At 37.8% G+C, this 16,229-nt stretch overlaps 1 protein-coding gene across 1 annotated transcript in view; it reads left to right on the top strand.

Moving 5' to 3' along the window:
- The window catches only part of CDH20 (cadherin 20), a 289,089-nt gene that overhangs the window by 218,388 nt on the left and 54,472 nt on the right, over positions 1 to 16,229 (top strand). Inside the window, exons 4-6 of the mRNA XM_043978187.1 lie at positions 10,376 to 10,670; positions 11,395 to 11,514; positions 15,004 to 15,171. Coding sequence (XP_043834122.1) covers positions 10,376 to 10,670; positions 11,395 to 11,514; positions 15,004 to 15,171 — 583 coding nt within the window. The remainder of the gene's footprint in view (positions 1 to 10,375; positions 10,671 to 11,394; positions 11,515 to 15,003; positions 15,172 to 16,229) is intronic.

A 16,229-nucleotide genomic window follows, 5' to 3' on the forward strand; every position in this document is an offset into this window, starting at 1 on the left:
AATTTTGCCAATAGGTCCTTCCCACTATTTCAAAAATCAGTTGTTTCCTCTCAATTCCCTTTGGTCTTAGCCTATTTATGCTCTTCTCTCTTTATACCTAGAAAAACCAGAGTGGCTTTTCTGACTGTCTCCAATCCACCTGACATGCTTCTGACACGTTTTTCTTCTTAAATACAATTTTCATCATGTAGTTTCATTTATTAAGAATTTAATATGGCTCACAAAAGCATATTAGACAAAATTTAAACTCTTCATTTTTCCATCATTTGATCATCTCCAGTAGTTGCCTTTACCTCACCAGCCTTCTCTCTCCTTTTTCCCTAATAAGGATGCTCAAGGGCCACCTTACTTCCTCTGTGAAACTTTTCTTACTGTACTCCTTTCTATAATTATTCCTCCATTATTCTGAATCCCTAAAGCACTTGTTTACCCTAAATTGTTTCCTAGTTTCTGGCTTGTGAATCTCCTCTTTCTAACTTAGAACTTCTAAACTTTTCTGCATTATGTACCCCTTAGTAGTCTGGTGAAGCCTATGGACTCCTTAAATTTAAAAAATAAAACAATATTATTGTAAAGGAAACCAAAGATCAGTAAAAAAAAAAAAAGGATATAATTTCTATCTCCTTGTAATCTATACATGAATATCTAATCTATGAACCCCAAGTTAAGAACTCCTGCTCTAAATAGATGTTTTACATCACTGAAATAATAATAATAAATTAATGGGCATCTAAAATGAACAAATAGAAGTAACTCTATATTAAAAAATGAAGTCATGATTCCCCTCTTTTCCAGGCACTTGTTCCTTTTATTCTCCTCTTGTATACCTAATTATGCCTCCTAACACAGTTGGTGGCTCAGTACTCTTTGAAAGAGAGAATGGAAATGCTAGGATTGAAAGTAGAGAGAAGATGGATAAAGCACCAGCCCTGGATTCAGAAAGACCTGAGTTCAAATCCAGCCTCAGGCACTTGACACTTACTAGCTGTGTCACCCTAGGCAAGTCACTTAACCCTCATTGCCCAGCACCCCAAAAAAAAAAAGTAGAGAGAAGACCTGAGGATTACTCATATTTAGAAGTTGTAATATTCTCCTTTCACAGGACCAAAGGAGCCCAAGTCCAGCCCTTCCTTACAGATTCCAGAGAGGGGAAGCTGATGGTAGATGCAAAAGAACAGCATACTGTTTAGAAGGAAAAAAGTACTGAGTTATAGTAGAAAGGGTAATTAAATCTGTAATTAAGATCTGTATTTAAATCCTGACACTCAAGTTAACTTCCTTGTGCTTCAGTTTCTTCACCTGTAAAATGAGTAATTCAAAAATCGTTGATGTATAAGGTCCTTTCTAGCTCAAAGTCAATGATCCTAAAACAGAAGCAGCAGCCTAAGTAGTTGTATGGTGTGGGCTCCTGACCAGTGGAGTCCTGGGAAATCCAGTTCTCCCAGGGAAAAAGTATACACAACATACTTCTAAGTTTAATCTGAATTAGGAACATTTTCTCTATCAGTCAGTTAAGAAACATTTATTAAAAGCCCACTATGCACCAGGCATTGTGCTAAGTGTTCAGGATACAAAAAAAGGCAAAAGATAGGCCCTGTTTTCAAGATGCTTCCAATCTAATGGGGAAGAAAACACATTAAAAAATAATTGAAAGTAGGAGAGGGCAAAGAGAGTACCTGCCATGGGGGGCATAATAAAGTCCTGAAGCCATCGGGGAAATGATGAGGTGCCTGTCATAGGCCCTTCCATAAATAGAGGATCTGGAAAGAATTCTCAGATGTCCACTCTCTACCCTCTCCAAATAAAGCAAGGGGGACCCAAGGGCAGGGGGTACTGGAGAGGCATGAATTTCAGAGTTAATTTCATCTTGCAGGAAGATGAGTTTCTAGAGACAAATATGGGTAGTCCAGGTGAGCAGCCAGGTGGGAAATGAATCCATCAATTTCTTAAGTCTAGACAATAAACTAAACAATAAATCAAACCATGATTTGTAGCCTTTGCTGATTTGGGGAACATAAATGCTCACACTGGAAATTTAAGAATTAATTCTGAGAGTCCTTTCAAGCAAGCTCCAGCACATCCCTGCTACCTTCAGGGCCAGTTAGAGTCGAATGCAAAGGAACTTCTGCTAGTCAGGTGCTACTCTCACCTTCTCTTTATTACTAATAACTCAACAAGCATTTTTATTAAGCAGCTAATATATTGCATGCACTATGCTAAGCTCTGAAGATACTAATACAAAATGAGACCATTCCTGTCTTCAAAGAGATTACATTTTACCAAAGAATTAAGTCCATTTCATGTAATTCTGAGATCAGGAGGTAGCTAGCATGGTTAGGAAGGGGGCAAATTTAGAACCCCAATTCCAGTTCTAGCTCCAGTGCTCTGTCTCATACCAGGAGGACTCATAATAGCACCCTCTCCAGTAGTGGGGAAAGAAGGCTAGAGTGAGAGGATTGACATCCTGGATTGGCTGATTCTTGGCCCTCTCACCAGGCACCATGAGCTAGGGGTCTGAGAGCTCTCTCAGTCCCTCTGGTTCCCATCCCTTGCCACTCCCTGCCCCAAAGATGACCCAAAAAAGTGGACATCCTGGTTTAATATAGACTCTCCTGGGTGGGGATAAGGACTTCAAGAGCTTAGAGGCTATTCAATTCTACTATGGTGAACAATTTTGTGTCCATCTCTTGGCCCTAGAAGCAGACCACCAAGTGGAAATTGCCTTCTGATGTGGGTGGATGAGTACACTATAGTCTTGAGAGGGGCTTGTGGTGGCTTAACCTGGAGCAGCCTAAAGGACAGAGTTGTTCCAACTCCCACATATGACTCAAGTGCCTGCTGGCTGAGTGTACAGACTCTGGACAGGGAGGTGTGGGGCAAAGTAGCCTTCTGAGGCTCCCTATCACACAATGGCAGGCTAGAACAAGGCTAAATTATTTATCCCTATGTGTGATTATATCGACACATTAAAAAGGAATTTTATGTTCAGTGTTATACCCTGAACTGAATTAAAACATTACCTCAGGATCCTGGATTCAAATTCCACCTCAGACAAAACTTATTAGCTCTATGACCCTGGGCAAGTCACTTAAGCTCTTTGTGCCTCAGTTTCTTTATCCACAAAATGAAGACTAGATGGCCTCTGGGATCTCATCCAGCTCTCTATCTACAATACCCCCATTACCCTTTTCCAGATATTATTTTTCCCCTTTGGGCAAGTAGCTCATGCTTATCTAATTCCCTGCAGCCCCTGGGGTGTTTGACTTCTTGTCATCTTGACCTCCCTGAGACACCTATTTAGAAAGCCTTCCACTTTATTTGCTCATTTCAGGAAGAACTTCTGTAACAATTAGCAGAAGTAATTGGTGTTACCTTTATAGAATGGGCACTGAATTTCCCAGGGACCACTAGAGTTGCAAGTTCCAGCTAGATTATATTGACATATACAAAGAGGGAAAGCCAGAGGAGGCTTACGCCGCGTTCCAAGGACCAAACTCTTGCTAAGGTCAACATTGTTGCTGGAAATGACTAACCCATAGATCTTTAATAACAAAGCACTTTAATTACTTTTTTTATATTTTCCAAATCAACCCCAACTCTTAGCATTCTGAAAGTGCCAGCCTATTACCTTCGAGACTTTCCCTAATGAATGTGGAATTCTTAGTGCGGGCATATTCACTTGTGTCACTCTGTCCCGCAAGTATTTAAAAGAAATATGAGGTTTGCTTCCAGGGTGTACATGGGCATGTTCTGCTGATTACATCTAAGAATCAATATTGAACCATTTTCAACTCTGCTACTGATTTGCTTTGTGACCCAGAGCAAGTCCGTTAACATCTATTCTTCAGTTTCCCCTAGAGAAAGTATACCTGGAAGCTCATACAAATGTTATGAGCTCCAATTTTAAAAGCCAGAGAAGTACAAGAAGCTCTCCAGAGGTATGTACTATGTCAACACAAAATGGTAATCTGCTCTTCCTGACACCAGGGACTCCCCATATTCAAGAGTAAAAATGCTTCCTCTTTGTCCCTTTGGATTTTCCCCTCCAGCCAGAATGCTATTAAACTAGATAAAAGGAGGGAGAAACTACTACTGGATATAGACCTAGTAGATCACTCCAGCTACAGAGTTCCTATGTCCTTTTTCATGGAGAACAATAAACAGGCACTTGCAAATGCACAGAAAAGGCATACGAGAAAAAGGTTTCTTGAGAGAAAATTAGACCAGCTTCCTCAGGTAGGACTATACACCATTTATCATCTCCTCTCACTATAAGGGCAGCTAAGTGGCACAGTGAATAGAGAATTGGTCCTGGAGTCAGGAAGACTCATCTTTCTGAATTCAAATGTGGCCTCAGAAACTTAATAGCTGTGTGACTCTGGGCAAGTCACTTATCCCTGTTTGCCTCAGTTTCCCTATCTGTAAAATGAGCTGGAGAAAGAAATGGCAAACCACTCCAGTATCTTTGCCAAGAAGATTCCAAATGGGGCCACAAAGAGACACAACTGAACAACATCACTATAAGTGTTTTTTCCTAGAATTTCCCAGCTTCCCTTCTTTCCTGTGTTCTGGGTAGATCTTCTAGGGCAGACCTACTTTTCAAGACTAATGGAAGGGGCAGCTAGGTAGCTCAGTGGTTAAAGCACCAGCCCTGGGGTCAGGAGGTCCTAATTTCAAATTCAGTCTCAGACACTTGAAACTTACTAGCTATGTGACCCTAGGCAAGTCACTTAACCCTCATTGCCCTGCAAAAAAAAAAAAAAAAAAGTTTGATGAAAAGGAAAAAAGAATTTAAAAATTAGAAGAAGAAAAAAGACTAATGGAAGAGATACCTCCTAATTGTTGTCATAGCAATTCTTCTTTTATGATCCAGTGGAGAAAAATAGCTAGTGGTTGTTTGGAGGAGTTTTTGTTTGTATAATAGGAGCAATAGCCTGCAGCATTATCCCAGAAAATAACACAAAGACCATGGACCAGGGGCTGTACAGTACATTAAAAGCAAGATGGGAGTTAAGATCAAAGCAATTAACATCTTTCAATTTAAGAATGCAGATAAGGATTTCCATTCTTCTCGGAATGGATGCTTTTTTTTTTTTTTGGTGAGATAATTGGGGTTAAGTGACTTGCCCAGGGTCACACAGCTAGTAAGTGAAAAGTGCCTGAGGCTGGATTTGAACTCAGGTCCTCCTGACTCCAGGGCTGGTGTTCTATCCACTGTGCCACCTAGCTGCCCCGAATGGATGATTTTTAAAGAGCATATGTTTAAGGGCAGCTAGGTAGTAAAGCACCAGGAAGACCTGAGTCCAAATCTGGCCTCAGACACTTGAGACTTACTAGCTGTGTGACTCTGGGCAAGTCACTTAACAACAACAACAACAACAACAACAAAAGCATACTTTTAGGCCTGTGATTTCATTGGCATAAGGAACTCCCAGTGAGCAAAGTCTCTTTATCAATGCAAATTTGCAATTTAAAGTCTTAGCTAATTATTTGGGGGCACTGAACAGCAATAGGAGTGGTGCAGAGTCAATACTGATGGTGTATCAGAAGAAGGTCTGTACTGTAACATAACATTTTTTCCCATTTTTTAGGTTAGCATCTTTAGTCATGTGGTAAAACTGGTACTGATGACAGTAGAGATGGAGTTATGTAGCCAACAGTGAGCTGTCTTCAGACCTGGGAAGATCTGGGTTCAAGTCCTACTTCTGACATATACTAGCTTCTGACCTTTGTCAAGTCCCTTATCCTTAATGTATTGGGCAACTCTACCATTAATCAATTTAATTGATGCTAAGTTGGCTTGGTGCAGAAAGGCTTTCCCTACACTAAAAAGACCATAGGCCTTATATATATATATATATATATATATATGTGTGTGTGTGTGTGTGTGTGTGTGTGTGTGTGTGTGTGTGTATACATATATATGTGTGTGTATATACCTATATGTATATATTTATGTGTATTTTGTGTGTTTGTATGTATTTTTATATATGTATGTATATCTTAAGCCACAACCTTCAGAAAGTTTGCATGTTCCAAGCTAGCCTTATAATAATTCCAACAATTCACACCTGTTTAGACTTTAAAGGTAATTGAGCACTATCCTCATATACATCCTATAGGTAAAGTTGTTTCTTTATAAAGAAGGAAACTGAGGTTTAGAGAAATAGAATGATTTACCCACAGTCACACAGATAGTTCCAGCCAAGTCTGGAACTTAGAGTCTTATGACAACAAATCAAGTATTATTTTTACTACACTATAGGATGACATTTTAACAGTGACTGTGTTGCATTAATTCAGAGACACAGAAGAGTCTTCTCCAAATGTTTTTTCTCCCTCCACCTATTGATGCTTGAAAATGATTTAAAATGGGAACAGTCTTTTATTCACAGTGAAAAATAAAGCTTAAAATGTTAGGTGCTCTTGGGAAAGATAACCCATGGAGTTAAATTTATATTAATCCTGGATATCAGATCCTTATCCAAGAGATCAGGTTTTTATAAAGAGGGAAGAGTGAGATAGCAACAGGGCACAGGACTTACTAGGTAAAAAAGAACAAGGGACCCCAGAGATTAGGACAGAGTCCATAAATAATGCAGTAAAAACAAACTTCATCTAGCATCCTTTTTGCCTAAGACTGACTCTCTAGATGACCTTCACACATGTACACAAACACTGTCCATGAACACAGTGAATACTAAATTAATATTTGTTGACCCACTGGGCTTGGTTTTAATTATTAATTTTTAAAGTTATTCTTCCTATTCCCCAACCAGCTTAAAGTATATTCCCAAAGTCTTTCTCCCAATGCAAGCAAAATGAATGTTGGTGTCTTAGGACCTGACTTGAGTAGATAAGGCAGCTAGGTGGCATAATGGAGAGAGTGTCAAGTCTGGTGTCAGGAAAACTTATCTTCCTGAGTTCAAATCTGGCCTCAGACCTTAAGTAGCTATGTGACCCTGGGCAAGTCACTTAACCCTTTTTGCCTCAGTTTCCTCATATGTAAAATAAGCTGGAGAAGGAAATGGCAAGCCACTCTAGTATCTTTGCCAAGAGAACACCATATGGGATCACAAAGAATCAGACATAACTGAAACAACTGAATACATAATGGAAACATAAAGAAATTAGAGTGCTGTCATCAGCAAACGTGGTTGACCAACATGTATTGAGTATGTATTCTACTCTGTAGTAGGATTATATTTTTCCTTTCAATTTTAAAATTGCTACATGGAAACATAGCAGCTTCCTGGGAATTACTATACATATTTCTCTGAAATTCTGTCATTCTTTCAGTTTTAAAATGTTGTGGGATCCCAGAGGCCATCTTGCCCAATTGATACCTGAAGAGGAATCCCCCTGACAAAATCCACTTCTATAACCTCTGCTTAATAACCTTGGGTGTTGAGGAGCTCACTACCTCATAAAGTAGCACATTCCATTTTCAGATAGAGACTTGTTCTTGGAAATAAATTTGCCACTCCTCCATCCCACCCCCTTAACTTGCCTTAACATCATTTCAATCCCTTTGTTCCTTTACAATCTGCCGTTGCCTAAATTAAGCTCTTTCATCCTCAGAGAGTTGTGTGTTTCTTCTCTAAGGTATCATTCTTTATTAAAGAGGGGGTATAAATATAGTTTTCAGTTTTAACCAAAGGCAGTTCCACCACATAGCACAGTTGCAAGTAGGATGGATTTCTATTTATGTATAACCAGGTCCAAACAGAATAAGTATCTACTGTGTAGAGTCAGAGCCATGCCCCCGTGCTTTCTGAACTGTTTAAATAGAAGGTTTCAATTGTGAGAAATAATAGGACAGCATGCTGGATGTGGAAATGTAAGAACACCATATTCTAAATAGAAATTTTAAGTGAGAAAAAAATTCTTGGCTTTTTCTCACTCCATTTTATTCTCTTATTTCCCTCCTTTAGATAAGACAAGGCATCCTCTCAGCAGCGAAATAGCCACTTCCATTATTTTGTAGCGAGTCACTTTAAGATCCATTCAAATTCAGCAACAGTCCTCAACCTTCTTGTAGAAGAGTGTTTTATATGTATTTTCAGGTCCCTTCTGTGACTTTGTGCCCTTTAATTACTAGCAGGCATCTTCATATTTACACTATACTAGTAAATTCAAATAGTCAGCTACAGCTTTGACCCTCTGTGACCATGCATGAGAATTGCACTTACCAGAAGAATCCAGTCCGTGTGTTACCCCCCTAACCCCATTACAGCACCAGAGTTCTGAAGGGAGACAAGAAAATCTGTGTGCATTAATACCCTTCTGGCTAAGCATGTATGGCATAAATGACAACATCTGTTGTCTTTTTTTTGCAAATTAATCATAAGAAACTATTCACTGGAAAAATGCTAGTGCTAACAATCTGGGTCACATTGAACTTGGCAGCAACGGACTGAATTTAACCCCTCTGCTGTTGCCCCCAGCCAAAACTGAACCCTTGCTCTGAGGCCTCATCATGGCATGGAGGTAATCCTGAGTTCGCAGGCTTTGGCTAAAAGGAACCCAAGCCCAGTGGGTGATACGCAGCTGGAAAGGCTTTAAGAATAGGCCCAGAGATGGCACACCTAGAAAACAAACACAGCTTAAATTTAGAGAGGTTTGTCACCAAAAGATTAGTCCCCATGTAATTATAACATTCTTGTTCATAGTAACTCATACCTAGCATTTGTATAGCACTTTAAGGTTTGCAAAGTGCTTTCTATGTCTTAATCGTTGTGATCTTCATAGTAACCCTGTAAGATAGATGCTCTGATTATCCCCATTTTATAGATGAAGAAACTGATGCAAATAGAGGGTAAATGACTTGCCTCAGACCACACAGTAGATAAGTGTTTGAATAAAGATCTGAATTCAGGTCTTCCTGACTCCAGACTCAGCACATTATTCACTGTCCCACCTAGCTGTCTATTATTATTGTATCAATATATATTGCTATTAATATGTCGATGTTTCTATGTGCCCAAATCCATTGTGCTGAAACTCACAATACAGGGTCCAGGATAATAATAATGTACTTCATTTGCTTACAGGATCATGGGAACAGTATTGAAAAAGAAAAGTAGAGAAAGTAGTACTTCCTCCTACATTCATTGGTTTTTATTTATTCATGTATTACCCAATCTAATCCATTGAGCATCCGTGTAGCATATTCTATGTACAGGACACTCTGCTAAGGCCTACAAATACAGAAACAAAACACACGCACACACACACACACACACACACACACACACACACACACATGACAGCCCCGGCCCTCATGGATTTTTACAGTGTTGGAGTGGGAGGAAGCCTATACGACATATTAACATGCATATATACATGATCCTATGAGGAGAGAGAGAACACTAGGGAAAACAGGGAAATCAGCTTTCCATTGTGGAGAGCACATGGGGAGAGGGGTATGTTCTAAGACTGGAGCACACTCTATACAAAGGCACAGATGAGGGAAAATCCTGAGTCAAGGAACAAAATAAGTAAGCAAGTTTGGCTGAGAGTACTTAAAAGGTAGGAATTTGAATAAGCCTAGAAAGGTTGTCTAGAGACTGATTGTGGTACCCGAAATCAAGGTCAGTTGTCCCCTCTGAACAATCAGGACAATTCATACCTCTAAAGAACCCCTTGATTCTTGATTCAAGGAGAAGCATCTTCATCTTATTCAAGGGAAGGATGCAATCATGGTGTTGAAACAGCAAGCATGCAGTTAAATTCTATATTTGTCTATTGACAGATGACATTAGGAGTTGCCATTCTCTTTGTAGCTAATTTGGATCTTCATAAAATGAAATGTTTATGTAACTTATTGATTCACAAAACCCTTCCTTTTAAAAAAATAGTAAAAAGTGATTTTATATATTTCAAGATATTTATTGGGACTTTTATGATTGGTCTGCAGAAATATTCAAGAGGTAAGCTTTTGGGTCAGGGAGTCTTATTTTAAATAAAACCTGTTATCTAATCAAGCAAATAAGAAATTACTCCTTAGGTTTTTTTTTTATTCTTTCCCTGGATTTGGGAATTATATTTCCTAGGATTTCTGATACTTTCTGATAAAACAAATTTTCCAGATGACAGTCAATGTCTTGACCTTAGGGGTTTTCATATGTGTTTTTAAGTATTTTTCTATGAATAATTTGGACTATATTCTTCCAGATTTTAAGCTGATTCTCTGATATGTCGTCATTCAATGTAAAATAATTTCTGTCATTGAACTCTGATAAACATGTTACCAAAAAATTACCACTCTGTTTTGAAAGGCGTTAAAGAATTCTGGCAGAATTCAAAGTTAATTTGCCAAGTTTCATTCACTACATATGCTTGTTTTCTTAATAGAATCTTTCTTTTCCTGCAGCTTCATTCAGATATGGACAGGGGTGATGGGTCTATCAAATACATTCTGTCAGGTGAAGGAGCTGGGATTGTGTTCACAATTGATGATACGACCGGAGACATCCATGCTATTCAGAGACTGGATCGGGAAGAAAGGGCCCAGTACACATTAAGGGCACAAGCCCTGGACAGGCGGACAGGCAGACCTATGGAGCCTGAGTCAGAGTTCATTATTAAAATCCAAGACATCAATGATAATGAGCCTAAATTCCTGGATGGACCTTATGTAGCCACTGTGCCAGAAATGTCCCCTGTAGGTAAGGTAATGTTAAAGACTTACTATCACAAATAACAACCAACATCCTGTCTACCTCCAATGTATTAACTGAGAATGAGGGATTGTGTCAAACTCCATATAAATCGTAAAATAAAATTCAGCAGGTCAGGGGGACCAGATCATTCCTTAAAGTTTAAACATGTAACCAGTTGGCTATGAAAATCAACTATAGTGTCAAATAAGCCTGGTTTTATTATACAGTTCAGATTATTCTTTTAATTTGAGAAGTTTCTAAATCTATTTGGGAAAATATTTTAATAGCACAAAAGAAGCAAACAAAAGAAAGTACATGAGCTTCATTTAAAGATTCCATCAGAGGGGCAGCTAGGTGGCACAGTGGATAGAGCACCGGCCCTGGAGTCAGGAGTACCTGAGTTCAAATCCGGCTGCAGACACTTAATACTTACTAGCTGTGTGACCCTGGGCAAGTCACTTAACCCTAATTGCCTCACTAAAATAAAATAAAATAAATATTCCATCAAAGGGCCATGGGATTCTTGTGTGTTAAAAAAAGATATACAAAAAAGTCCAATATATACTGAACTAGTTATGAGATGCACCATGGAAACCCACAGCAGCAAAAGGAAGCCACCTCCACTTGCAAAGTTCCCCTCAATACTTTATAATATAGTAACAAGGGTCACTCAGGACTATTTTCCCCTCTCTTAGATGTGATTTAACAAAGTTCCACTCTGTTTTCTCAGGCACCTCAGTTATCCAGGTGACAGCAACTGATGCTGATGACCCAACATATGGGAACAGTGCCAGGGTGGTGTACAGTATTCTTCAGGGACAGCCATATTTTTCCGTGGACTCTAAAACAGGTACTATCCTACAACTAGGGGTCAGAGAAGTGTGATATGTTCCCCTAGTGTTTCATAACTACCTACTATGTAATTAAGGGGCAGCTAGGAGGCACAGTGAATAGAAAACATTGGCCCAGAAGTTGGGAGTATTTGAGTTCAAATCTGACCTCAGACACTTACTAGCTGTGCAACCCTGGGCAAGTTGCTTAACCCCAATTGCTTTAAACATCCAGGACCATCTCCAGTCATCCTGATAATATATCTTGCCATTGAACCCAGATGGATCCAGAGGAGAAAGTGAGGCTGGTGACTTTGCACAGCCCTTCCTCACTTGAAAAAAATCCAATTCATTGCAAATCATCTATCTTGGTCCTCTTTGAGAACAAAGGACAAACAATAACAACAATGAAACTGCTCAAAATCAACCTATCAACCAAATAAGAGGAATTTATTAAGGACTCACTATGTTTAAGGCACTGTGCTAGGAACCAAGGATACAAAGAAAAAGTCATAGTGTCTTAGAGTTAGAAGGAACCACAGAGCTCAAAACTAACCCACGACTTATGTTACCATCCCTGAGAAGTAATCATCTACCTTCTGTTTAAATAATACAAGTGGAGAGAAACTCTCTACTTTACAAAGCAGTTCATTCCATTTTCTGATAATTATAATTGTGAATTCAAATCTGTCCTTGTGACTTCTAAGCATGGGTCCTAATTCTGCTCTCTCAAACATTGGCCTCTCTCATGCTATATGCAATAACACCCAAAGAGAACATTCGCTTTTTGTCTGCTATCTCACACTATTCCCTCATATTGAGCTTGTTATTCATTAATACCCCCCTGGGTCTTTAAAAAAAAAAACAAAACATAAATTGCTATTAAGCCATATCACTCCCATTTTGTACTTATACATTGTTTTTCTCAATTTAAGTGCAAGAATCTCTAAAGATATAGCACTTGGAATTAAGAGAGAAGAATAATATTTTATAAATAAGAACATGTAACATGTAGGATCATGTGAAAACTCAAATGGGACTAAAAGACCTGTTTTCCCACCACCCCTAGTGGTTTGCCATGGTCTATAAATTTCTCTCTATTAAAGTCATGTCTTTGGGTATGAAAAAGGGACCCTGGTAAAGAAAAAAAGATCACTGTGATTGACATCAGGAGAGACCTGGGTTTGAATTCTATCTCTACCACTTAACAAATTACCTATGTGATTATGTTTAAGTCACAACCTTTCTGAGCCTCAGTTTCCTAATCTGTGAAATGGTTGTAATAAAACTTGCCCAACCTACCTCACAAAGTAAGGAAAACATCATACAAATGTGAGTTGGTTTTGGTTCACAACAAAATATTTTTTCTCCATCAAGGATAGTAGAACCACCACCTTGGATCCTAACATTAAAATGCCTGAAATGCTTACAGAAGGAGTCCAAATGGCCTTAAAGAGAATAGGAAAATGCACACACACACACACACACACACACACATATACACACACACACATACACATGTATATATGTGTATGTTCCTATATGTGTTTGTGTCTGTGTGTCTGTGTGTCTGTGTCTGCGTTCCATGCTGAAGGCAATACAATTGGAAGGGCACTGAAAGGTATGTGAAAAAGTCTCAGATCTTACTGATTTTTTTTTAAAAAGTGACCAAGAACATAATCAGTTATTGACTTTAATGCCTATACAAAATGTTTCTGAGTCACCTATATGCATTGAAGGCATTCTTGATGAGAATATTAGTAGGAAATTAGGAGGCATTTGCAAATGATATTCAGTAACATCTCACATTTTTATCACTTCATAATTGACTTTTGAATACTTGAGTCAACTCATCAACATCCTCACACTAGAATTACAGACGAGTAGACTGATAAGAGATCTTAAAACCCATATAACCCAACTCTTTGTTTTTATAGATGAGTAAACTAAGACCCAAAGATGTTAAATAATTTGGCCAAAGTCACACAACTAGTTACTGGAAGGGCTCAGAGTAGAACATGGGTATCTTGATTCCTAGACCAGTATTCTTTCTGTTACACACAACAGTATGTTAATAGAAATTAAAGTCCTCCATAAAGATGAGAGATCAGTTTTTGAATGAGGAAGAAAGGTTGCGAGCATGTGAGCATGCTTCCGACAGGGAAGATCCACATGGAATAACACAATGTGGAAACTCAAGGAAGGGGTGGCAGATATAGCATGAGAGCTCTGCTTGCTTCAGAGGAGAATTGAGTTTCTCTGCAGAAAGGGAGGTAGTGAGGATATCAAAGAAAAATGTGATTTTATATTATTAGTAAACTCATGGAAATTTGTAATTTCCCCCCAAATTCCAAAGAGTAACTTCATTCACAAGACACTGAAATGTGAGTGAGGAGCATATTGGTAAGATGATGTTAATAAGTCCTCTATATCCTAAGAGAAATTGCACATTATTTTGACAGCTCCCAATAGACATCTGTAAAATCAAGGTCAAAAACAGAAAAAACTGCCCCAGGAAATAAGGGGAAGCATTTAAAAAGAAGAAATCCTATATATTTCATTTTAAAAAGTTACCAATATAATTCAATATGAATGTTATATGAGTCATACTAGAAGCTCTTCCCTTCCTTTTCATATAAAAATACTATTTAGTCACAAATGAGATTATAAATCTTGGAATGAATAAACCTTTCATCTTTCTTTCATGTCCATACTTAGTACTTCAAATGAACAGAGAGAACATATTTCCCAGTTCATTATTGGCTAGTGTTCTATAATGAATCCATAGCAAGATCCAAACAACATATCCCAACGCAGTATGATTTCAACCTCATTTCTTTCTTAAAGTCCATGTCATTCCATAGCTGTTTCTGCTTTTGTTTGGAGAGATTTCTCTTTTATGCATATTAAAAACAAGTCATAGATCATCCTTCATTTCTTGGGTTTCCTGAATGTAATATACTGTGAGTTTGAAACTAAGCAGAAAAATAAGCACAATAAATGACTAAAAATAAAACAAAAAGGAAAATTTCTCCACAACCCCAGCTTCATTTTCCTGTGGATTGAGGAAGAGGGAAGCATTAAGGCAGGAAAAGGTTAATTAAAGAAGGGAACATTTTTACTACAAGGGTCTTCAAATCTGGAGAAAGAAAAGAGGAGTTATTTGTTCTTATGACCAGAAGTTCGTTATCTTTGGTAAGTCAGACTAGGCAGTAATAGTATTGGTTTCAGTTTCTTGGGTCTATAGGAGAAGTGCTGCTGCCACCTCATGTTCCTTTTCAGTAGTGTGACCAAAAGGAAAAGGTCTCATTTGAAGCTGACTTTGCTGGAATATTTGGAGATAAGTTCAATAACACTTACTAACTGATGTTTCAGAACTCCAATTACGTGAGTAAGCTCTATTTTTGATTTAATTCTCACAATGCATAACCCAAGAAATATTTCTTTCCAAACTGGAATTGAGATTTATAATTTGCCTTGTTAAGAACAGACGTTTTGCTATCCTGCAGGTGTAATTAGGACGGCACTCATGAACATGGACAGAGAAGCAAAAGAATACTATGAAGTCATTATACAAGCCAAGGATATGGGAGGACAGCTCGGCGGATTGGCGGGAACAACCACAGTCAACATTACCCTCTCTGATGTCAATGATAATCCACCCCGATTTCCACAGAGTAAGTATATATCAAATGTGCTTGTAGGGTCCATATTAGGTAATATTGGGATGAAACTTCAATATTGTCCCTAATTTTTCATTAAACTAAATTACTCCAAGACCTTATTTATTAGCTTTATTTAGCGGCAAAGACATAGTCACCATACACAGTCCTTAACTTTATACATATACCTGTTTATTCTACACAATATCTCAAAATATGTTTTCTTATATAATCATACCTATCTAAGTAAAATGCAGCAATGACCTATTTGTGATTTTAGAATATTGTTTAGGAAACTTGAAAACAAGTCATAATTCTAGAGAGGCAGTGTTATAGTGGAAAGAGCATAGTGCTTAAAATAGTCAAAGTTACTTAAGAGCATGGAATGTTTTCCATTTATGTCTTTGAAATTCACAAATCAGTTGATTAAAAAAAGGTTATTGAGCTGATTTGAATTAAGTAGAAGTTGGACAATCTGGGTTCAATTCCCCCTCTGCTATTGAATACATTTAGCTACCTCTCTGCAACTCAGTTTCATAAAAACGAGGAAAGTAAATGATCTTCAGCATCCATTCCATTTATACATTACAAACTTTTGTTTACCTTCTGAATAATTTTGAAAAATAATTAGATTCACAGAAATTCTATTAGGTTTGGAAATTGTATCTTCCCCATCAATATTTTTAATGTTATCCTCCCTCAGTCGCCACTCTCTTCTTCTAGCCTTCAAACATTAGAGGAAAGTTGTCAATCACTTTAGCTTTTGAATTATCATTCTATTAATATTTATCAGTACTATATTCCAGACACTATGAGGAATTCAACGATACATAAAAGAGGCCCTTTATTCTCAAGAAACTTGCAATCTAAATGGAAAAATGAATTAAATAAAATTAAATTTAAATACATTAAATAAATAAATACATTAAATTAAATAAAATCAAATAATTAGAAGGCATTATGTTATAATTGGTAAGTCAATAGTAATCATATAAAACATAGTATGTCTTAGTATGACACAATATGCCATAATATAACACAATATATCGCATGTCATAATATCATATGACAAA

This window comes from Dromiciops gliroides, chromosome 1 (assembly GCF_019393635.1).
Source record: "Dromiciops gliroides isolate mDroGli1 chromosome 1, mDroGli1.pri, whole genome shotgun sequence".
Classification (NCBI taxonomy): Eukaryota; Metazoa; Chordata; class Mammalia; order Microbiotheria; family Microbiotheriidae; genus Dromiciops; species Dromiciops gliroides.